This window comes from Oncorhynchus nerka, linkage group LG22 (genome assembly GCF_034236695.1).
Source record: "Oncorhynchus nerka isolate Pitt River linkage group LG22, Oner_Uvic_2.0, whole genome shotgun sequence".
Lineage (NCBI taxonomy): Eukaryota > Metazoa > Chordata > Actinopteri > Salmoniformes > Salmonidae > Oncorhynchus > Oncorhynchus nerka.
This window is the reverse complement of record NC_088417.1, coordinates 90,432,817-90,457,987: the sequence shown is the minus strand read 5'-3', so window position 1 is coordinate 90,457,987 and position 25,171 is coordinate 90,432,817. Positions and strand designations below refer to the sequence as shown.

Genomic DNA, 25,171 nt, shown 5'->3' with positions numbered 1-25,171 from the left:
ATTTTGTAAATGACATCGCCAAAGTCAAGGATCGGCAGGATAGTCAGTTTTATGAGGATATGCTTGGCAACATGAGTGAAGGATGCTTTGTTGCGAAATAGGAATCCGATTCTAGATTTGATTTTGGATTGGAGATGCTTAATGTGGAGGTTAGTTAACATAGTGTCCAAAGAAGGGCCAGAAGTATACAGAATGGTGTCGTCTGCGTAGAGGTGGATCAGAGAATCAACAGCAGCAAGAGCGACCTCATTGATGTATACAGAGAAGAGAGTCGGTCCAAGAATTGAACCCTGTGGCACCCCCATAGAGACTGCCAGAGGTCCGGACAGCAGACCCTCCGATTTGACACACTGAACTCTAACAGAGAAGTAGTTGGTGAACCAGGCGAGGCAATCATTTGAGAAATGACGGTAAGGCTGACTAACTACACACCGCGACAGTAAGGCTGACTAACTACACACCGTGACGGTAAGGCTAACTACACACCGTGACGGTAAGGCTAACTACACACCATGACGGTAAGGCAGACTAACTACACACCGCGACGGTAAGGCTGACTAACTACACACCGTGACGCTAAGGCTAACTATACACCGTGACGGTAAGGCTAACTACACACCGTGACGGTAAGGCTGACTACACACCGTGACGGTAAGGCTAACTACACACCGCAAAGGTAAGGCTGACTAACTACACACCGTGACGGTAAGGCTGACTAACTACACACCGTGACGGTAAGGCTGACTAACTACACACCGTGACGGTAAGGCTGACTAACTACACACCGTGACGGTAAGGCAGACTAACTACACACCGTGACGGTAAGGCTAACTACACACCATGACGGTAAGGCTAACTACACACCGTGACGGTAAGGCTGACTAACTACACACCGCGACGGTAAGGCTGACTAACTACACACCGCGACGGTAAGGCTGACTAACTACACACCGCGACGGTAAGGCTGACTAACTACACACCGTGACGGTAAGGCTGACTAACTACACACCGTGACGGTAAGGCTAACTACACACCGTGACGGTAAGGCTAACTACACACCGTGACGGTAAGGCTAACTACACACCGTGACGGTAAGGCTAACTACACACCGTGACGGTAAGGCTAACTACACACCGTGACGGTAAGGCTAACTACACACCGTGACGGTAAGGCAGACTAACTACACACCATGACGGTAAGGCTAACTACACACCATGACGGTAAGGCAGACTAACTACACACCATGACGGTAAGGCAGACTAACTACACACCAGCTCTGGTAGCTACTTTCTCAGTCCAGATGTATTCACTGGGAAAGAGGCTGCTGCCTGGTGGTCATGTTGGTTATTATTCTCACAAGGTCAATGAAATAAAGTTCAAATCATCTCCTTCTCTGTTAGTTTAAGGTACATTTTTTCTTTAACACCACTTTGAATGTGGAGCGAAATGCAGATGAGACATGCTAAATACACTGCCCACTAGGCACAGACGTTAGGTCAACATCAGGTATGGATTGACATCTGATTGAGTTGTCAACTTACCTGAATTGAACGTGAAATTTTAAAAATTCAACCACGTCATTAGATTTCGGTTAAAAGTTGGGTGAAAAGACAAACAATCTCGGAAATTCCTTTACATTGATGACGTTTTTGCAAATCCAATCAGGTTTTTTACATTGACTCGACAGACATCACATTTAATTCTTTATGTTGAAATGAAATGGAAACATTGATTCAACCAGTTGGTGCCCAGTGGGTGGTGCTATGATTTACATGAAGACAAGGTATGACATCCACAGAGATGTCAGTCACTCACCATTTGGACAGCAGGTCTCCCCAGGTCTCCAGGATCTTCTCAGCACACTCTTTTGACACGTCTCCTGAGCCACTCAGCAACGGCTCGTCATTGTCTGACAAAATATAATTTAATACAACTTTATTGTCCATCTTGCGAAATAAATGTATCTTTATGCTCTGCTCCAGAGATGAAAACTGAGAGAGTCCCAAGTGGTACCCTACTACCATCAACCAATAGTCAAACGTAGTGCACTATGTAGGGAATAGGGTGCCATTTGGGACGCAGGCAGAGACAAAGGGTTGACATATCAACACAGCTGAGTGTGGATTAGAGTAAAAAAACATGCTGTATGTATAGTGACTTACTAGACAGATAAACACACAAACAGTCATGCAGAGAGAGAATAGGGCCACAGGGCTCAATTCCAGGGCCGACTCTTTTCTCTGCATATATCAATGTCGCTCTTCCTGCGAGTGATTCCATGCTCCATCTCTACACAGACGACACCATTCTGTATACATCTGGCCCTTCTTTGGACACGGTCTTAACAAACCTCCAAACGAGCTTCGATGCCACACAACACTCCTTCCGTGACCTCCAAATGCTCTTAAACGCTAGTAAAACTAAATGCATGCTCTTCAACGCTGCCCGCACCCGCCCAACTAGCATCACTACTCTGGACGGTTCTGACTTAGAATATGTGGACAACTATAAATACCTGGGTGTCTGGCCAGGCTGTAAACTCTCCTTCCAGACTCATTAAGCATCTCCAATCCAAAATCAAATCTAGAATCGGCTTCCTATTTCGCAACAAAGCCTCCTAAACATACCCTTGTAAAACTGACTCTCCTACCGATCCTTGACTTTGGTGATGCCATTTACAAAATAGCCTCCAAAACTCTACTCAGCAAATTGGATGCAGTCTATCACAGTGCCATCCATTTTGTCACCAAAGCCCCATATATACCACCCACCACTGCGACCTGTATGCTCTCATTGGCTGGTCCTCGCTACATATTCGTCACCAAACCCACTGGCTCCAGGTCATCTGTAAGTCTTTGCTAGGTAAAGCTCTGCCTTATCTCAGCTCCATGGTCACCATAGCAACACCCACCCGTAGCACGCGCTCCAGCAGATATATCTCACTGGTCATCCCCAAAGCCAACAGCTGCTTTGGATGCCTTTCCTTCCAGTTCTCTGCTGCCAATGACTGGAACGAATTGCAAAAATCACCGAAGTTGGAGACTTATATCTCCCTCACTAGCATCGGCTGTCAGAGCAGCTTACCGATCGCTGCAGCTGTACACAGCCCATCTGTAAATAGCCCATCCCACCAACTACCTACCACATCCCCATATTTTTTTTCCCGCTCTTTTGCATACCAGTATTTATACTTGCACATCCTCATCTGCTCATCTATCACTCCAGTGTTAATTGCTAAATTGTAATTACATCGCCACTATGGCCTATTTATTGCCTTACCTCCTTACTTCATCTGCACACACTGTACACAGATTTCTCTATTGTGTTATTGACTGTATGTTTGTTTATTCCATATGTAACTCTGTGTTGTTGTTTTTGTCGCACTGCTTTGTTTTATCTTGGCCAGGACGCAGTTGTAAATGAGAACTTGTTCTCAAATGGCCTACCTGGTTAAATAAAGGTGAAATAAAATAAATAAAAAATAAGGCACATAACAGGCTGGCTAGACAGGTGACAAACACAGTGAGGGGATAGACCTAGCTGTCATACAAGGCTAGCAAAGTGCAAACTGTACAGGGAGTAGAATAAGGCACAACAGACAGAGAGAGACTACCAGCTAATCCCCAGACAGACAGGGAGAGACGACCAGCCAATCCCCAGACAGACAGGGAGAGACTACCAGCCAATCCCCAGATAGACAGGGAGAGATGACCAGCCAATCCCCAGACAGACAGGGAGAGACTACCAGCCAATCCCCAGATAGACAGGGAGAGACTACCAGCCAATCCCCAGATAGACAGGGAGAGACTACCAGCCAATCCCCAGATAGACAGGGAGAGACTACCAGCCAATCCCCAGACAGACAGGGAGAGACTACCACCCAATTCAGAGTATGCAAGCAGACTTACTCGGTCAGAAATCCCGATCACTCATGGAGCGATCTCTGCGCTTCACATTAAATCAAAGATTATTTGTCACGTGCGCCGAATACAACAGGTACCTTACAGTGAAATGCTTACAAGCCCCTTAACCAACAGTACAATTTTTAAGTATGAAAATAGGTATTAGGTGAACAATAGATAAGTAAAGATTTTTTTAAACAGTAAAAAATAACAGTAGTGAGGCTATATACAGGTGATACCGGTACAGAGTCAATGTGCGGATGCACCGGTTAGTCGGGCTATTTGAGGTAATAAGTACATGTAGGATTAGTTAAAGTGACTATGCATAGATGATAAATGGAGAGTAGCAGCAGCGTAAAAGAGGGGTTGGCGGGGTACAATGCATAGTCTAGTTTGTTGGCGATGTGGACACCAAGGAACTTGAAGCTCTCAACCTGCTCCACTACAGCCCCGTCAATGAGAATGGGAGCGCACTTGGTCCTCCTTTTCCTATAGTCCACAATCATCTCCTTTGTCTTGATTATGTTGAGGGATAGGTTGTTATTCTGGCACCACCCGGCCAGGTCTCTGACCTCCTTCCTATAGGCTGTCTCATCGTTGTCAGTGATCAGGCCTACCACTGTTGTATCGTCTGCAAACTTAATGATGGTGTTGGAGTCGTGCCTGCCCATGCAGTCATGGGTGAACAGGGAGTACAGGAGGGGACGAAGTACACACCCCTGAGGGGCTCCAGTGTTGAGAATCAGCGTGGCAGATGTGTTGCTACCTACCCTTACCACCTCGGGGCGGCCCGTGAGAAAGTCCAGGATCTAGTTGCAGAGGGAGGTATTTGGTCTCAGCATCCTTAGCTTAGTGATCAGCTTTGAGGGCACTATGGTGTTGAATGCTGAACTGTAGTCAATTAATAGCATTCTCACGTAGGTGTTCCTTTTGTCCAGGTGGGAAAGGGCAATGTGGAGTGCAATAGAGATTGCATCATATGTAGATCTTTTTAAGCTGTATCCCAATTGGAGTGGGTCTAGGGTTTCAGCGATAATGGTGTTAATGTGAGACATGACCAGCCTATGACCAGCCTTTCAACATACTTCATGGCTACGGACGTGAGTGCTATGGGTCTGTAGTCATTTAGGCAGGTTACCTAGTGTTCTTGGGCACAGGGACTATGGTGGTCTGCTTGAAACATGTTGGTATTACAGACTCAATCAGGGAGAGGTTGAAAATGTCAGTGAAGACACCTGCCAGTTGGTCAGCACCTGCCCGGAGCACAAGTCCTGGTAATTCGTCTGGTCCAGCGGCCTTCGGGAATATTGACCTGTTTAAAGGTCTTACTCACGTTGGCTACGGAGAGCGTTATCACACAGTCGTTCGGAACAGCTGATGCTCTCATGCATGCCTCAGTGTTGCTTGCCTTGAAGCGAGCATAGAAGTGATTTAGCTCGTCTGGTAGGCTTGTGTCACTGGGCAGCTCGCGGCTGTGCTTCCCTTTGTAATAGTTTGCAGGCCCTTCCACATCCGACATGCGTCGGAGCCGGTGTAGTACGATTCAATCTTAGTCCTTTATTGGTGCTATGTCTGTTTGATGGTTCGTCTGAAGGCGTAGCGGGATTTCTTATAAGCGTTCGGGTTAGAGTCCTGCTCCTTGAAGGTGGCAGCTCTACCCTTTAGCTCAGTGCGGATGTTGCCTGTAACCCATGGTTTCTGGTGGGAGAATGCTGTTCATCGACTACAGCTCGGCATTCAACACCATAGTACCCTCCAAGCTCGTCATCAAGCTCGAGACCCTGGGTCTCGACCCCGCCCTGTGCAACTGGGTACTGGACTTCCTGACGGGCCGCCCCCAGGTGGTGAGGGTAGGCAACAACATCTCCTCCCCGCTGATCCTCAACACTGGGGCCCCACAAGGGTGCGTTCTGAGCCCTCTCCTGTACTCCCTGTTCACCCACGACTGCGTGGCCACGCACGCCTCCAACTCAATCATCAAGTTTGCGGACGACACAACAGTGGTAGGCTTGATTACCAACAACGACGAGACGGCCTACAGGGAGGAGGTGAGGGCCCTCGGAGTGTGGTGTCAGGAAAATAACCTCACACTCAACGTCAACAAAACTAAGGAGATGATTGTGGACTTCAGGAAACAGCAGAGGGAACACCCCCCTATCCACATCGATGGAACAGTAGTGGAGAGGGTAGCAAGTTTTAAGTTCCTCGGCATACACATCACAGACAAACTGAACTGGTCCACTCACACAGACAGCATCGTGAAGAAGGCGCAGCAGCGCCTCTTCAACCTCAGGAGGCTGAAGAAATTCGGCCTGTCACCAAAAGCACTCACAAAGTTCTACAGATGCACAATCGAGAGCATCCTGGCGGGCAGTATCACCGCCTGGTACGGCAACTGCTCCGCCCTCAACCGTAAGGCTCTCCAGAGGGTAGTGAGGTCTGCACAACGCATCACCGGGGGCAAACTACCTAACCTCCAGGACACCTACACCACCCGATGTTACAGGAAGGCCATAAAGATCATCAAGGACATCAACCACCCGAGCCACTGCCTGTTCACCCCGCTATCATCCAGAAGGCGAGGTCAGTACAGGTGCATCAAAGCTGGGACCGAGAGACTGAAAAACAGCTTCTATCTCAAGGCCATCAGACTGTTAAATAGCCACCACTAACATTGAGTGGTCGCTGCCAACACACTGACACTGACTCAACTCCAGCCACTTTAATAATGGGAATTGATGGGAAATGATGTAAATATATCACTAGCCACTTTAAACAATGCTACATTATATAATGTTACTTACCCTACATTATTCATCTCATATGCATACGTATATACTGTACCCTATATCATCGACTGCATCCTTATGTAATACATGTATCACTAGCCACTTTAACTATGCCACTTTGTTTACATACTCATCTCGATACCATCTACTGTATCTTGCCTATGCTGCTCTGTACCATCACTCATTCATATATCCTTATGTACATATTCTTTATCCCCTTACACTGTGTATAAGACAGTAGTTTTGGAATTGTTAGTTAGATTACTTGTTGGTTATTACTGCATTGTCGGAACTAGAAGCACAAGCATTTCGCTACACTCGCATTAACATCTGCTAACCATGTGTATGTGACAAATAAAATTTGATTTGATGTCATCGATGCACTTATTGATGAACCCAGCGACCGCTGTGATGTACTCCTCAATTCCATTGGAGGAATCCCGGAACATATTCCAGTCTGTGCTAGCAAAACAGTCCTGAAGCTGAGCATCTGCGTCATCTGACCACTTCTTTATTGTCCGAGTCACTAGTGCTTCCTGCTAAAAACCGCTCTACGCTTCCAAGAAGAAAAACTGCCACTGAATTCGCTCGATTTGTTAATATCACAATTTAACCAACACCCATCTATTGTTGTGACAACCTGGACCTACCATTTAGTTTTTAAATATTGAAACCAAACAGTATGATTTGAATATAAAGTATTTTAATAAACATGAAAAGGTGAATGTAAGAAGCGCTCATAATTTAAAATAGGCTACATGTCATATTAAACAGCATGTAAACACTCTAAATAGGTCAGGAGCCAGACAGGGAGCCTAAGAAGGAACTACAATTAATAATTTAGGCTATATTATTTCAATTATTTCAAGGCTATAGCCTACAAAGAAATACATTGTGAAGCATTCGTGAGTGAGACACAAGGCTGGTAGGGACATAGAGCACTCAGCAATTAAACAACATTTAGTTGTATTAAATCATCAGTCAATCAATTGCACATATAGCCTGTGACTTACTTATAATTAAGTACAAATTAAATGAGAAATGCCTGATTAGGCTCAGTGTCTATTTGGGGACAGACACTGAGTGCCTTTGCATTCTTTTTTAGAAACAAGTTTGTCCAGAGTCTGTGGCTTCAGGCTCCTGCGATGGTGCCTGGAGAGCAGACCAGCAGTAGAGAATACCCTCTCCACACTTGCAGAGCCACGCTTGCCAGGCTGGGCAGAGATGCAGAGTTGTTTAAAAATACATCTATAGGTAGGCCTAAAGGTTTTTAGGCAAAACAACCACATCAAAACGGAAAGCTCCTTGAAAGTGGGAATATGCCGGGCCTACTGGGCCAAAATCAATTATGGCCTTTTGTATAGATAACATTACAAAAATGAACAAAACTTTTAAGAGATCTGATTTTTAGTTTATAAATACTTTGCTACAATGTGACACTTAGTTAGCTACCCACCTCGTTCCTTTCTTTTAGCATATGCACGTAGTAAGTACACCATCATGCTTTCGTGATATGTGTCTTTTAAGATTCCACAATGACTCTTTAGTTGTGGACACAACATCACCACACTCCCTCTCTTGCGATTGGTCCTCATCTTTGTAAGTCACTTTGATTTAGCACCTGTGTGTTTATCAGTTTCTTTATGAAAATATTTTGTGAACTCCATGACAGTAGCTAAAGCAGGGGCAATAGCAGCACACAAGTAGACTACTAATGCATGCTGGGCCGGGCATGCCCTGAGCTTGTGAAGTGAGCACTGCTGGAGCGTAACTGGAGGGGGCGAGACGGCCGAAGCTCTAGCTTTTAGCAATCTGGAGAGACTACCACCCAATCCCCAAACAGGCAGGGAGAGACTACCACCCAATTCCCAAACAGACAAGGAGAGACTACCACCCAATCCCCAAACAGACAAGGAGAGACTACCACCCAATCCCCAAACAGGCAGAGAGAGACTACCACCCAATCCCCAAACAGGCAGGGAGAGACTACCACCCAATCCCCAAACAGGCAGGGAGAGACTACCACCCAATCCCCAAACAGGCAGGGAGAGACTACCACCCAATCCCCAAACAGGCAGGGAGAGACTACCACCCAATCCCCAAACAGGCAGGGAGAGACTACCACCCAATCCCCAAACAGGCAGGGAGAGACTACCACCCAATCCCCAAACAGGCAGGGAGAGACTACCACCCAATCCCCAAACAGGCAGGGAGAGACTACCACCCAATCCCCAAACAGGCAGGGAGAGACTACCACCCAATCCCAAATCAACAAGGTCGTGTTCAGTAGCGCACATCATAGCAAAACTTTTTGAAATGGAAAATAGAAATCTGTATTTTGTTTTAAAGTTCAGCTGTGTCGATTTTCTGCCTGTCTAATCTTCTCAGAACTCAACAAGTGCCTATGACATAGGCTGGGGGAAGAGGCTAGGGATTGAATTGGGATAGAGCTACAGAGACAGGAGTGCAGGAAGGGTTATCATTTACTCCCCCTAGCACTGCTTCAGCAGAAAGGGGCTATTCTCAAGAAAGTTTCACTTTCTAGCTACTGTTAAATTGTTATTTGCTCTGGATTACACCATATGCTAAATGAATAAAATATAAATGTTGGGTTGGATTATAAAGACAGCATAGAAGGGCAGGTGGGGAGGGTTGCTCAGACGATCACCTTCCTCTTTGTCATCGTCACGGGGTAATGGCACCATAGAGCAATGGGAGGGTTTACTTGCAATTATTGTGATAGCTTTACCTACTTTGTAACCTTCATTTAACTAGGCAAGTCAGTTAAGAACAAATTCATATTGACAATGACGCCCTACCCAGGCCAAACCTGGATGACGCTGGGCCAATTGTACGCCGCCCTATGGGACTCCCAATCACGGCCGGATGTGATACAGCCTGGATTCGAACCAGGGACTGTAGTGATGAGATGCAGTGCCTTAGAACACTGCGCCACTCGTCTGGTAAATGACTAAAATATCAATGTAATGGGAACTAGGTATTCTGGCCTCGATGGGACTTTCTGTGAAAAGATACATGTTTTTTACATGTCAGTCAGTCAGTCACCTTCCTCCTCATCATCCTCAGGGGGCGATGGCACCATGGATCCTTGGGAGGCAGACTGCAGGATGTTGGGGCTGGCTGTCGTCTTCTTCCTCTCCCTCTCTAACTCGCTCTCCAGGCTCAGCACCTCGTACAGGGTGTCCTTGTTCCTCTTACGTTCCATCTGGGAAGGTGGGAAAGTCATGTACAGGGTCGAGACAATAGGTAACCGGTTTCATGGGTAAAGAGTCACATACACCCTTCCTGTCATGGATCTAAAAGCATTGGATGGTGTTGTTGTCCCTCTCTGGGAAGGGGGAGGGAAATGGAGTCACATACAAGCTCAAGACAATAGGTGACCACTTTAACTAGCAGTTACATTGTCAAAGAAAATATAAAAGAGCCTTCTCACAATTCATGTTGGGTTGACATAAATGAACACCAAAAGGTATGTTCGATGTGGATTATCCATTGGAAACCGGCCACTCATTTTTAAGTGTCATAAAAATATATATTATTAATAGCACAACAATAAAAGCCAGGAAAAAGGAGTAGTGGTTTCAGTGAGGTACAATGAATATAAATAGAGGATGATGTCAGATATTAAAGTGTTTAAAACTATCTTACCTGTCTGAGTTTCAGCTTTCACCTCTCACCTGTCTGAGTTTCAGCTTTCACCTCTCACCTGTCTGAGTTTCAGCTTTCACCTGTCTGAGTTTCAGCTTTCACCTGTCTGAGTTTCAGCTTTCACCTCTCACCTGTTTGAGTTTCAGCTTTCACCTCTCACCTGTTTGAGTTTCAGCTTTCACCTCTCACCTGTCTGAGTTTCAGCTTTCACCTCTCACCTGTCTGAGTTTCAGCTTTCACCTCTCACCTGTCTGAGTTTCAGCTAGAAGCTCTGTCTCACCTGTCTGAGTTTCAGCTAGAAGCTCTGTCTCACCTGTCTGAGTTTCAGCTAGAAGCTCTGTCTCAAATTTCAGCTAGAAGCTCCGTCTCACCTGTCTCAAGTTTCAGCTAGAAGCTCAGTCTCACCTGTCTGAGTTTCAGCTAGAAGCTCTGTCTCACCTGTCTGAGTTTCAGCTAGAAGCTCTGTCTCACCTGTCTGAGTTTCAGCTAGAAGCTCTGTCTCAAATTTCAGCTAGAAGCTCAGTCTCACCTGTCTCAAATTTCAGCTAGAAGCTCCGTCTCACCTGTCTGAGTTTCAGGTAGAACCTCTCACCTGTCTGAGTTTCAGCTAGAAGCTCTGTCTCAAATTTCAGCTAGAAGCTCCGTCTCACCTGTCTCAAATTTCAGCTAGAAGCTCAGTCTCACCTGTCTCAAATTTCAGCTAGAAGCTCCGTCTCACCTGTCTCAAGTTTCAGCTAGAAGCTCCGTCTCACCTGTCTCAAGTTTCAGCTAGAAGCTCCGTCTCACCTGTCTCAAGTTTCAGCTAGAAGCTCCGTCTCACCTGTCTGAGTTTCAGGTAGAACCTCTCACCTGTCTGAGTTTCAGGTAGAAAGTCTCTGTGTAGCTGCGTTTGCTGAATGGCCAGAAGAGCCTCTCGTTGGGGGAGCAGACTCTGACCCTGGTCTCCAGCAGGAAACGAACCGGCTCCTCCACCTCAGTGATCACCAGGTCCACCGCCGTCGTCATGTAGATAAACGTATCTGTTTGACATAACCCATAATCGCCATTAATATAACCCTTAAAGAAACCCTTATATCTGTGGTCAGGCGAGGTCTCCTGCGTGGTGCAGTGGTCTATGGCACTGCATTACAGAGCTAGCTGTGCCACTAGAGATCCTAGTTCGAGTCCAGGCTCTGTCGCAGCCGGCCACGACCGGGAGACCCGTGGGGCGGCGCACAATTGGCCCAGCGTCGTCCGGGTTAGGGGAGGGTTTGGCCGGCAGGGATGTGCTTGTACCATCGCACTCTAGCGACTCCTGTGGCGGGCCAGGCACAGTGGACACTGACACGGTCGCCAGATGTACAGTGTTTCCTCCGACACATTGGTGCGGCTGGCTTCCGGGTTAAGCAGGCGTTGTGTCACGAAGCAGTGCGGCTCATCACTTGGCTGGTTTGTTTCGGAGGACACACGGTTCTCGACCTTCGCCTCTCCCGAGTCCGTACGGGAGTTGCAGCGATGAGACAAGACTAACTACCAATTGGACACCACGAAATTGGGGAGAAAAAGGGGTAAAAGTACAACAAAAACATTTTGGAATAAAAAATAAATTAAATAAAACAAATGTAATAATCTGTGATCAGGTACTTGAACCCAACACTCATCAATGTAAACCTTAAAGTTGTGGACCTGTAAATGAACATATCTGGAACACAAATATCCTCTATGACCAGTACAGTAGCTGTGGTCGTAGCTATGTAGCGAGGTGACATCAGCTAGAGAGCCGGCCACGGTCACGGTTGGCTATGAACTATCTGGGGTCATTATACTTAGAAAGGTGGACATATACAGACAGGGCAAATACCAATGTTAAATTGGCTCTACATAACAAGCTAGGGACACCACTGCATGATGGCCTGCTGTACCTTTGGCTGTCTCCTCGTTGACAGCCTGGAACTGAGGCGTGTTGGGATTCCAGCTCCCTGTGATGATGTAGGACTTTCCATCGGATGACTTCCCCATCGACTCCAGGTCTAGCAGGTGCATGTCACTGTTCTTCACGTTCTTCCCTGGGCTCAGCAGTAGGCCGAAGCACCTGGAACACACGCACAGAACACACACACACACAGAACACACACACACACACACACACACAGAACACACAGAACACACACAGAACACACACACAGAACACACACAAGAGCACACGCACAGAGCGGAAGCACAGATCACACACACACACGCACAGAACACACACACACACAGAACACACGCACAGAACACACACACACACAAGAGCACACACACACACACGCACAGAACACACACACAGAACACACACACACACAGAACACACACACACAGAGCGGAAGCACAGATCACACACACACACACACACACACGCACAGAACACACACACTCACAGAACACAAACACGCACAGAACACACACACGCACAGAACACACACACACACACGAGCACACACACACACACGCACAGAACACACACACACACACACACAGAACACACACACGCACAGAACACACACACACACAGAACACACACAAGAGCACACGCACAGAGCGGAAGCACAGATCACACACACACACACCTCATAAGAGTGGAACCAGGTGGAAAGTCTCAGCTGATTCATCTCTCACATAGTATCAGGCTAGCTAGCTATATATCCTTCATAAAACGGAGGATAAAAGAGCTCTCCAATTCCGGCCCAGTATAGGAAGTGTAAAATAACAAAAGAGCCATGGAAATGAGATGACGGTGCTTCAAAACAACATTATTAACCATAGAGAATTAGCAGGCTCAGAACAGAAACATCCATCTAATTCTCATGGCTGAACTGGGACACTTCAGCTCGGAAACAGACAGACATTAAACAGCGGTTGTTTATCAATTAGAACTGAATTACGGCCTGTTATGAATACCAGGGAGACGTCCAGCCTGAGAAGTCTCCGTGGTGGCAGGACTGTGTCATGTCAGCGTTGTGTGTATGCGTTACCTCTCTATAGACAGCTCCTTATTGGACGTCTGCTGTACGTAGATGAAGACCTTCTTGTCCATTCCAGGACGCAGCTTAAAGCTGTTCTTGTCTTTGTCTTTCGCCACAGCGCTGGAAAAACAGAAAAATAAAGAGTTCTTTCTCTGAAATGCTTTGGCTGCGATTGGGAGAGATCTTGCCTTATTGCCCTGAGAGTCTTTAGCTCCATGAAATTCGCAATACCATACGCATGATGATAATATCCCACTTTGCGTTTATTTATGGATTTCATTGATCTAACGTGACGACGCGAGCACTGATCATTCATTCTGTTTTGAATCGTAATGTTTTGAATGTCTGCCGAAATAGATGAGTCAACCTGATCAAAGCCTGACTCCTCCACCCAAAATATAGTACACAAATCACAAAGAATTTCCACAGCACACACTTCAGGCACTAACACAGCACACACTTCAGGCACTAACACAGCACACACTTCAGGCACTAACACAGCACACACTTCAGGCACTAACACAGCACACACTTCAGGCACTAACACAGCACACACTTCAGGCACTAACACAGCACACACTTCAGGCACTAACACAGCACACACTTCAGGCACTAACACAGCACACACTTCAGGCACTAACACAGCACAAACATGCTTTTAGATACCCCACACGGGAGCTATGATCATGTGAGATCGTAAATACAGTAAGATAGTCTGCAAAATAAAAACAGTGTCAACCGGTCTAAGAGTAATTCTGTAAATACACGTTTAACAAAACCAATACATTTGCTAATGAACACCATTATTAGAGGGTGAAGACTGAACGGTAAGACAGTCAAAGTTCCTTAAGAAGGATCATTTCAGCTCTTCACACTCGACAATATTTTTTACAATCTTTGCATATTTGCTGAGTACTGTAGTTGTAGTGTCTGTTCTGGAATTCCTGGAGCTTAACATGGTAATTACTTGCGTATTACTAGCTAGCGTGTGAACGCTGCTCTTAGATCTCAGCATTCCACAAACAAGCAACCCAAGGCTTAATGAGGAGGAAATATGCCCGTCTAAAAATAAGCAATGGGACTTTTATGTTTTCAAAACAACCAGTGTAGTATTTGGCTATTTGTGAGCTAAGGGAAGTGACTTGTTTGGTGGGAATTGGAAACAACCCCCATCAGAGCCTGAGGAGAAGGACAGGTTAGATTTAGGGCTATGTCAGAGCCTGAGAAGGACAGGTTAGATTTAGGGCTATGTCAGAGCCTTAGAAGGACGGGTTAGATTTAGGGCTATGTCAGAGCCTGAGAAGGAGAAGGGCTATGTCAGAGCCTGAGAAGGTTAGATTTAGGGCTATGTCAGAGCCTGAGAAGGACGGGTTAGATTTAGGGCTATGTCAGAGCCTGAGAAGGAAGGGTTAGATTTAGGGCTATGTCAGAGCCTGAGAAGGAAGGGTTAGATTTAGGACTATGTCAGAGCCTGAGAAGGACGGGTTAGATTTAGGACTATGTCTTAATTGACATAAAAAGCGGGGGCAGTATGTTTTAAGAGAAGGAGTGTTGATCCAGGATCAGGTTAGCCTTTTATATCACAATCCTACCCTGAGACACTTGATACATACGGCCCCTGTCCTCTCCTCCATCACTCTGATCTGAGAGAACTGACGAGCCTCCACCAATCAGTGCAGATGATGAGGAGAAGGGGAGGACAGGAAGACACTGTAGACAATGACAGGGAGGAGAGGAGGACAGGACACATTTTTAGGCAATTGAGACAGAGCCTTGGAGGAGAAGCCATTAGTTCTAGAGACCAGATCCTGCTCTCATCCAAAAAATAAATAAAACCCAGCTCAGAGCTGACTAATAATAGGACCTATGCCTGCCTGAAGAGCATCCGCAGTCCCTTTCCATTCCAAGCAGGCATGTCTAGAGTCACCCTGTGACAGTCAGTGACTATCCTCTCTGTCTGTCTGATGAGCAAGAACCAGGCTGTCTGATGAGCAGAACCAGGCTGTCTGATGAGCAGAACCAGGCTGTCTGATGAGCAAAAACAGGCTGTCTGATGAGCAAAAACGAGGCTGTCTGGTGAGCAGAACCAGGCTGTCTGGTGAGCAGAACAAGGCTGTCTGATGAGCAGAACCAGGCTGTCTGATGAGCAGAACCAGGCTGTCTAATGAGCAGAACCAGGCTGTCTAATGAGCAGAACCAGGCTGTCTAATGAGCAGAACCAGGCTGTCTAATGAGCAGAACCAGGCTGTCTAATGAGCAGAACCAGGCTGTCTGATGAGCAAAACCAGGCTGTCTAATGAGCAGAACCAGGCTGTCTGATGAGCAGAACCAGGCTGTCTGATGAGCAGAACCAGGCTGTCTAATGAGCAGAACCAGGCTGTCTAATGAGCAGAACCAGGCTGTCTGATGAGCAGAACCAGGCTGTCTGATGAGCAAAAACCAGGCTGTCTGGTGAGCAGAACCAGGCTGTCTGGTGAGCAGAACAAGGCTGTCTGATGAGCAGAACCAGGCTGTCTAATGAGCAGAACCAGGCTGTCTAATGAGCAGAACCAGGCTGTCTAATGAGCAGAACCAGGCTGTCTAATGAGCAGAACCAGGCTGTCTAATGAGCAGAACCAGGCTGTCTAATGAGCAGAACCAGGCTGTCTGATGAGCAGAACCAGGCTATCTGATGAGCAGAACCAGGCTGTCTAAATAGCAGAACCAGGCTGTCTAAATAGCAGAACCAGGCTGCAGAACCAGGCTGTCTAAATGAGCAGAACCAGGCTGTCTAATGAGCAGAACCAGGCTGTGATGAGCAGAACCAGGCTGTCTGATGAGCAGAACCAGGCTGTCTGATGAGCAGAACCAGGCTGTCTGATGAGCAGAACCAGGCTGTCTGATGAGCAGAACCAGGCTGTCTGATGAGCAGAACCAGGCTGTCTGATGAGCAGAACCAGGCTGTCTGATGAGCAGAACCAGGCTGTCTGATGAGCAGAACCAGGCTGTCTGATCTCCGGTCCAGTAGTGATGATTCCTATCCTAGAATGTGTCTGTGTGTTGGCCTGGGCCAGTGTCACTCCGCTGGTGAATAAGCCTCTTTGTGAAACCAGGGTATCAGAGCAGAGACGGCCAGGCTGCTGCTCAGGGTGATAAATTAGTGGAAGCATGTCTACACTTCTAAGAAAGAACTCGAAAAGAAGAAAAAAATAGACATTTCTATTTTTGTCATTTCCTTGTTCACTTAAGGGGCATATTTCTTTCAGGGAGTGAGATTGAATGCCATACATTTCAGTAAAACTAATTCAGTTACTGGTGTGGTTTGAGAGGGGGAAATAACCTTGTAAATAAGCAACAAATAGACGAGAGAATGAGGCCAGTGACGTTCTAAAATGTTCTAATGTAATATACAGTACAGTGTAGAGGTCGACCGATTATGATTTTTCAACGCCGATACCGATACCGATTATTGGGGGACCAGAAAACCCGATACCGATTAATCGGCTGGTTTTTATTTAATTTATTTGTAATGACAATTACAACAATACTGAATGAACACATATTTTAACTTAATATAATACATGAGCCCTGTATCAACAAGTACATGGAATATAATCATGGTGAGGTGAAGTGGTGAAGGGCTGTTCCATTCCATGTTTATGTAAAATAAATGTTAAAAATATATATCACACACACACACACACAGTATAGCCAATGTGTACTTTACACATTTCATTACAGATTATATTTGTATATATTGCAAATAAAATAAGAAAATCTTTTTAAAAATCTCAATAGAATCATATTTGATATTATTAATTTCAAACAATGACATTAGAACTTACCAATCCAGCATGGCATCCTCGCCATAAAGAAACATGTCTTCCGCCTGGGAGTCAAAACTAGCTTCGCTGAAAGATTCATCTTCCTGAAGCAACTCGGTCTCTCTGTACCTATCTATTTCCTCTATAATTTGGGTTAAATCTGTATATCTAGACTTTGTTTTAGCTTTTCCTGATTTATTCGCCATATTTTAAATATATAAACTTGTTGAAAATGCTATTGAATATGTACTGCTATGCGTAACACCCGTGGCTCTGTCAAGTAGGATTTACAATGTCGAATGAACCTCTTTTACGCCAGAGTTTACGACAAAGGCTGGTCTTCAAACGTATAACCATTACATATTGCCGTTTACCTCAGCTCATTGGCAATCTTCCAAGCTATATTTCAAGATGATCAGTGGTCATTGGGCCAAAATACAGTCAATCAACGATAGACCGGTCCTACCATTGGTGCGCAATGATGTCATTGATTGGTGTCTTCAAATCGTTTTGTTTGTTTGTTTGTTTCGTTTTGTTTCGGTCAATACGGAAAAGAACCATCAAGTATGGTTGTGTTAGTAACAATCAGAGGATAGCAATGAAACCATGACTGGATAAACGTTTGTTTAGTGTGTGTAATTACCACGAACGCATCGTCCAAAGTTGAATGAGACGGAAATCACGACGCAAGCTGTTTACAAATGTTTCGTGTTTGGCTATAAAAATACATTTTATCAAACAAAACGAACATTCACTGTGTAGTTAGGACGCTTGGCATCTTCAATGGTAAGCGATTTATTTCATTTGTTATTATTTGATTTTTATTTTGGACTTTCATGACGCCAATGCTTGGCTGGAAAATGCTAGTAATACTTGTGTGTGCGTGGCGCCGTCCCCAGAGAATAGCATGTTTGCTTTCGCAGTAACGGCTTCTTGAAATCTGACTGGATAAACAAGACGTTCATCTTTTAAATGATGTAAGATTCATGTATTTACAAGAATGTTTACTATAACAAATGGTGTATTTAGAATGTTAGCTCTCTGCAGTTTCACCGGATATTGGCCTGGTGGGACGTTAGGGTCTCACCTACCCTAGAGAGGTTAACTGACTTGCCTAGTTATATAAAAGGTATAAAGAATAAATCTAAAAACATTTAAAATCGGCACACCGGCGCCCAAAAATACTGTTTTCCAATTGTTATGAAAATTTAAAATCGGCCCTAATTAATCGTCCATTCCGATTAATCCGTCGACCTCTAGTACAGTCCCTTCGGAAAGTATTTTGTTACATTACAGCTTTAACTATAAGAATGGCAAAAAAAAACTCAAATACATCTGCAGCAATCTACACACAATACCCCATAATTACAAAGCAATGCCTCAAAATTGAGCTCAGGTGCATCCTGTTTCCATTGATCAGCTTTGAGATGTTTCTACAACTTCATTGGAGTCCAACTGTGGTAAATTCAATTGATTGGACATGATTTGGAAAGTCACACACCTGTCTATAGGTCCCACAGATGACGGTGCATGTCAGAGCAAAAACCAAGCCATGAAGTCGAAGGAATTGTCTGATAAACCCACATTGATCATACAGTCCACGATGAACCCTAATGTACCATCCAGTCCACAAAAAAAACACATTTATCAAACAGTCCACGATGAATCCTAATGTACCATCCAGTCCACGATAAACCCACATTTATCACAGTCCACGATGAACCCTAATGTACCATCCAGTCCACGATGAACCCTAATGTACCATCCAGACCATTATGAAATATAATGTACCATCCAGTCCATGATGAACCCTAATGTACCATCCAGTCCACGATGAACCCTAATGTACCATCCAGACCATTATGAAATATAATGTACCATCCAGTCCATGATGAACCCTAATGTACCATCCAGTCCACGATGAACCCTAATGTACCATCCAGTCAACGATGAACCCTAATGTATCATCCAGTCCATGATGAATCCTAATGTACCATCCAGTCCATTATGAAATATAATGTACCATCCAGTCCATGATGAACCCTAATGTACCATCCAGTCCATAATGAATCCTAATGTACCATCCAGTCCACGATAAACCCACATTTATCCAGTCCACGATGAACCCTAATGTACCATCCAGTCCACGATGAATCCTAATGTACCATCCAGTCCACGATAAACCCACATTTATCCAGTCCATGATGAACCCTCATGTACCATCCAGTCCACAATGAATCCTAATGTACCAGCCAGTCCATTATGAAATATAATGTACCATCCAGTCCACGATGAACCCTAATGTACCATCCAGTCCACGATGAACCCTAATGTACCATCCAGTCCACGATGAACCCTAATGTACCATCCAGTCCACGATGAACCCTAATGTATCATCCAGTCCACAATGAACCCTAATGTACCATCCAGTCCACGATGAACCCTAATGTATCATCCAGTCCACGATGAACCATAATGTACCATCCAGTCCACAATGAACCCTAAATGTACCATCCAGTCTACGATGAACCCTAATGTACCATCCAGTCCACGATGAACCCTAATGTACCATCCAGTTCACGATGAACCCTAATGTACCATCCAGTCCACGATGAACCCTAATGTATCATCCAGTCCACAATGAACCCTAATGTATCATCCAGTCCACGATTAACCATAATGTACCATCCAGTCCACAATGAATCCTAATGTACCAGCCAGTCCATTATGAAATATAATGTACCATCCAGTCCATGATGAATCCTAATGTACCATCCAGTCCACGATAAACCCACATTTATCCAGTCCACGATGAACCCTAATGTACCATCCAGTCCACGATGAACCCTAATGTATCATCCAGTCCACGATGAACCCTAATGTACCATCCAGTCCACGATGAACCCTAATGTATCATCCAGTCCACAATGAACCCTAATGTATCATCCAGTCCACGATTAACCATAATGTACCATCCAGTCCACAATGAATCCTAATGTACCAGCCAGTCCATTATGAAATATAATGTACCATCCAGTCCATGATGAACCCTAATGTACCATCCAGTCCACGATGAACCCTAATGTACCATCCAGTCCACGATAAACCCACATTTATCATACAGTCCACGATGAACCCTAATGTACCATCCAGTCCACGATGAACCTTAATGTATCATCCAGTCCACAATGAACCCTAATGTACCATCCAGTCCACATGAACCCTAATGAATCCTAATGTCCCTAATGTATCATCCAGTCCACGATGGAACCCTAATGTACCATCCAGTCCACGATGAACCTAATGTAATCCAGTACGATGAACCCTAATCCAGTCCACAATGAACCCTAATGTACCATCCAGTCCACGATGAACCCTAATGTACCATCCAGTCCACGATGAACCCTAATGTACCATCCAGTCCACGATGAACCCTAATGTACCATCCAGTCCACGATGAACCCTAATGTACCATACCACACGTAGAGACTAAGGACAATGACTCTAGAGTACAGATTGATAAGATGAATGGCATGGTTGCGATGCACCATACCTAAAGGTCCCTTTCCCATCATCCTCCTTGATCTCTAGACTGACGGTGAAGGTGAAGACGTCGCTGTCTGGCGTCAGGGGCGGAGCCAAGCCCAGAGGAGCGTCTTCTTGGCGGACCGCCTAAAGGCTGTGGCAAAGCTGTACAGTATCCTGCTGACCTGTGGAGTTCACACACACACACCACACACACACACACACACACACCACACCACACACACACACAGGGATGGAATATCAGTGACATACACACACCATTAGAGTCCTAGAGCGTTGTTCAGTCATTGGGAGACATGATAGAGTTTCATAGATAGGGCTGAGCTAAATTCTCTCTCTGTATGTAGTGTGTGTGTGTGTGTGATTTGGTGTGTTTCAGTGGAGGCCCTGTCAATCCTTCCTGCATGAAGACACAGCAATGGACCCCAGAGTTAAAGGGAGGCTGGTGAGTGACGCCACCTGGGACAGGCTGAACCCTAAGTACCAACTGTTGAGATGAGCCTAATGTACCATCCAGACAGACACAGAGCACCCAGCAACAGGAGGAGTAATTGAAGGAGATGAACCCTAATGTATCAGACAGTCCCTCCATTGTACAAAACAAGGAGTGCCTTGGAGGAGCTGTTCTCAGAGGAGGACAGGGAGTTGAGGTTGACGATCCAACAGGACACCTCGTCCCTCACCGAGCGTGTTGACCTTGAGGTTGAACTCTAGAAAGGCCTGGCTCCCAACCCCATCATCACAACCTAGTATATAATAGTGATTCGATCAAAACATGACCGTTTCTTTTGCTGTAAATAATTGTTTATTTTATATTTCAGAAAATAAAGCCATGTTAATTCTGTTCTTCATTTGTTTTGGGGTTTTTCGTAAAAAATAACCGAAAGAATACTGTTAAAGTACCGGATGGATAAGCAGTATCGGTAAGAGTAGTAATACCGTTAAAATGTTAACGATACCCATCTCTACCCAGGACAGTAACACATTTAGATCCAACCAAATTATGAGAAAGCAAAAAGAGAACTATTTGACACACGGGAAAGAATCAACCAAACAACTAAACAAATTGGAACGCTATCTCAATCAAATGTATTTATAAAGCCCTTTATACATCAGCCGATGTCACAAAGTGTTATACACAAACCCAGCCTAAACCCCCAAACAGCAAGCAATGCAGATGTCTGGCCCTAAAACAGAGAGTACACAGTGGCAGAATACCTGACCACTGTGACTGACCCCAAATTAAGAAAATCCATGATTATGTACAGACTCAGTGAGCATAGCCTTGCTATTGAGAGAGAGGCCATAGCCTGTCTTCTCTCGAGAGCCATGTCTGCCTATTTATTGAACCTTTATTTAACCAGGAAGGGCTCATTGAGATTTAAAATCTCTTTTTCAAGAGCGTCCTGGCCAAGATAGGCAGCACCAAGTCATGACAAAAATTATAGACGAACAACATGACAAACTACAAGTAATCTAGTAAAAACCCATATAATTCACAAGAGTATAACAAAATCAAAAACAACAAATTAAAAACACTGACAGGTCAGGGAATCAGTCTCAAGATCATTCATCAGTGATTTAAAAATACCAATCGGGACAAGTTCTTCCAGTCTAAAAGTGTTTTGTAAGGCGTTCCAAGACGAGGGCGCAGAGTACATAAAAGCCCTTTTACCAAATTCAGTTCGGACATTTGGAACAGTTAGCAGGATAAAGTCCAGCGAACGAAGAGAGTACCCACCACATTTCTGAACAATAAAAATGCCCAAATAAAAAGGTAGTAAACCCAAAATGGCTTTGTAAACAGTGCCTGAGCCTACGAGTGACTAGAGAAGGCAGCCAACCCTGGTATACAAAGTGCAGTGGTGCGTAAGGGTTTTGCAGTTTAAAATATATCTCAAAGTGCCATGGTAAAGGGTGTCAATTGATCTCAAACACTGAGGGGAAGAATTCATATATGAAATATCCCCATAGTCAAGTAAAGGCATAACTGTAGCTGATACTAGCCTCCTTCTGGCTTCAAAAGAAAAACAGGCCTTATTCCTAAAATAAAATCCCAATTTCAGCTTCAATATTTTTGTAAGTTGTTGAATATGCAATTTAAAAGAGAGGCCGTCATCAATTAAAATTCCAAGATATTTATATGAGCACATGTGCCTATGTGCACACTGCCCGAGAAAAATTAGGTGGAAACTGAGCTGTACTTCCTAACCTCCTGCTAAATGTATGACCACGTTAGAGACACATATTTCCCACAGATCACACAGACCCACAAAGAATTTGAAAACAAATAAACATTGATAAACTCCTATATCTGTTTGGCAAAATACCGTAGTGTGTCATCACAGCAGCAAGATTTGTGGCCCGTTGCCATGAGAAAAGGGCAACCAGTAGAACACAAACAACATTGTAAATACAACCAATATTCATCTGTTTATTTATTTTCCCTTTCATACTTCAACTATATGCACACTGTACAAAGCCAATAATATAACAATTGAAATGTCTATATTATTTTACAACTTTTGTGAGTGTAATGTTTACTAATGTTTCCCTTGTTTATTTCCCTTTTGTTTATTGTCTATTGTCTATTCTAAGCCCTTTGAATTGAATTGAGAGGTATATAGATTCTTTTTTCTATTGTATTATTGGGCGGTAGCGAGAGAGGGGTAGAGAGAGAAGTAGAAAGAGAGAAGTAGAGAGAGAGAGAGGGTAGAGAGGGAGGGGGAGGGGTAGAGAGAAGTAGAGAGAGAGAAGTAGAGAGAGAGAGACCTTTTAGAGAGGGAGGGGAGGGGTCCAGAGAGAAGTATACAGAGAGAAGTCAGAGAGAGAAGAGGGTAGAGAGGGAGGGGTCCACAGAGAGAAGTAGAAAGAGAGAAGTAGAGAGAGACAATGTTAGTGGTCAGAGAGGGAGGGGTAGAGAGAGAAGTAGAAAGAGAGAAGTAGAGAAGACAGAGCAAGGGTAGAAAGGAGGCTGGTAGAGCCACCTGGGAAGGCTGAGAGACAGAGAGGGGTAGAGAGAGAAGCAGAGACCAGCAGCAGAGAGGAGGGTAGATAGAGGGAGAGGGGTGGAGAGAGGGAGGGGAGGGGGTAGAGAAGTAGAGAGAGAGAGAGGGGTATAGAGAGAAGCAGAGAGAGAGAGGGTAGATAGAGGAGAGGGGTAGAGAGAGGGAGATAGGGGTAGAGAGAAGTAGAGAGAGGGGCTCCCAGAGAGAGGGAGAGAGAAGTAGAGAGGAGAGAGGGGTAGAAAAATGAGTTTATTTTATATTTCGAAAGAGAGAGAGAAGGGATTTTAGAGAGAGAGAGATAAGAGAGAGAGAGAGGGAGGGATAGAGAAGAGATAGCGAGAAAGAGAGAGAGAGAGGGAGGATGGTAGAGAGAAGGAGGGGGAGGGGTAGAGAGAGGGAGGGGGGGGTCTCTAGAGAGAAAGAGAGAGGGATAGAGAGAAAGGTAGATAGAGATAGATAGAGAGAGAGGGGGTAGAGAGAGGAAAGAATCAACCAAACAGCTGACAGGGAGAGATATGTCCTCTCAACATGAATGTTTGGGCATTGTGTGTGGGCAGCATGAGAAAAGTGCTGTCAGAGGTAAGAATCTGGTACTGTGAAAAAGGGTAGGAACTCTGGCTCCCCCTGCAGTTCATGATTTATACTGCAGTTAAATGTGTACGGAAGTGTAGTTTGGCGAAGGAAGACCAAGGCAACATGGAGCTAAACAACTCAATCACTGAAAGTGAATTACTTACCACTGGGCTTTTGTAAAGGCTATGTGCAAGTGTTGATGTCTCAGTCTGTCACCATCCCCGAATCTCTGTGTGTGTGTGTGTGTGTGTGTGTGTGTGTGTGTGTGTGTGTGTGTGTGTGTGTGTGTGTGTGTGTGTGTGTGTGTGTGTGTGTGTTCATCCATGTGTGTGTGTCCTCACCGCCTCTTGGATCTCACAGCGGAAGACATGTATACGGAAGATCTCTGCGTTGTAGTGGCTCTCTGTGAAGGCAAAGCAGTCAGTCTCAGGAGTGCCGTCATGACCACGCACACAGAACATGATCTTGTAGATGGGGTAACTGGCTATCTCTGTGCTTGTCTGGGGGTCCAGCAACCTGCAGAGAAACAGGCAGGTAAGGTTATGGCTGTTATAGTTCAAAGTTAATTGGTAAAAGTACAATATGATACACAGATTATATAGAGCCTATATAGAGAATACATACAGACTACATACAGCCTATATAGAGACTACAAACAGATTATATACAGCCTATATAGACACTACATAAAATCACCAATACAGATTATATACTTTTGTAAGTTATAGAGACTACATACAGATTATATACAGCCAATATAGAGACTACATACATATTATATACATATGCCTATATAGAGACTACATACATATTATATACAGATAATATACAGATATAGAGACTCCTACAAATTATATACAGCCTAGAGACTACATATTTATATACAGATCATAGAGA

At 44.8% G+C, this 25,171-nt stretch overlaps 1 protein-coding gene across 1 annotated transcript in view; it reads right to left on the bottom strand.

Moving 5' to 3' along the window:
- Positions 1–25,171, bottom strand: part of LOC115115946 (rab GTPase-activating protein 1-like) — a 159,991-nt gene that overhangs the window by 99,223 nt on the left and 35,597 nt on the right. The window contains 8 exon segments of the mRNA XM_065007562.1: positions 1,816–1,909; positions 9,758–9,917; positions 11,210–11,379; positions 12,262–12,431; positions 13,354–13,464; positions 20,701–20,801; positions 20,804–20,857; positions 24,616–24,790. Of these exon segments, the coding sequence (XP_064863634.1) occupies positions 1,816–1,909; positions 9,758–9,917; positions 11,210–11,379; positions 12,262–12,431; positions 13,354–13,464; positions 20,701–20,801; positions 20,804–20,857; positions 24,616–24,790 (1,035 nt within the window).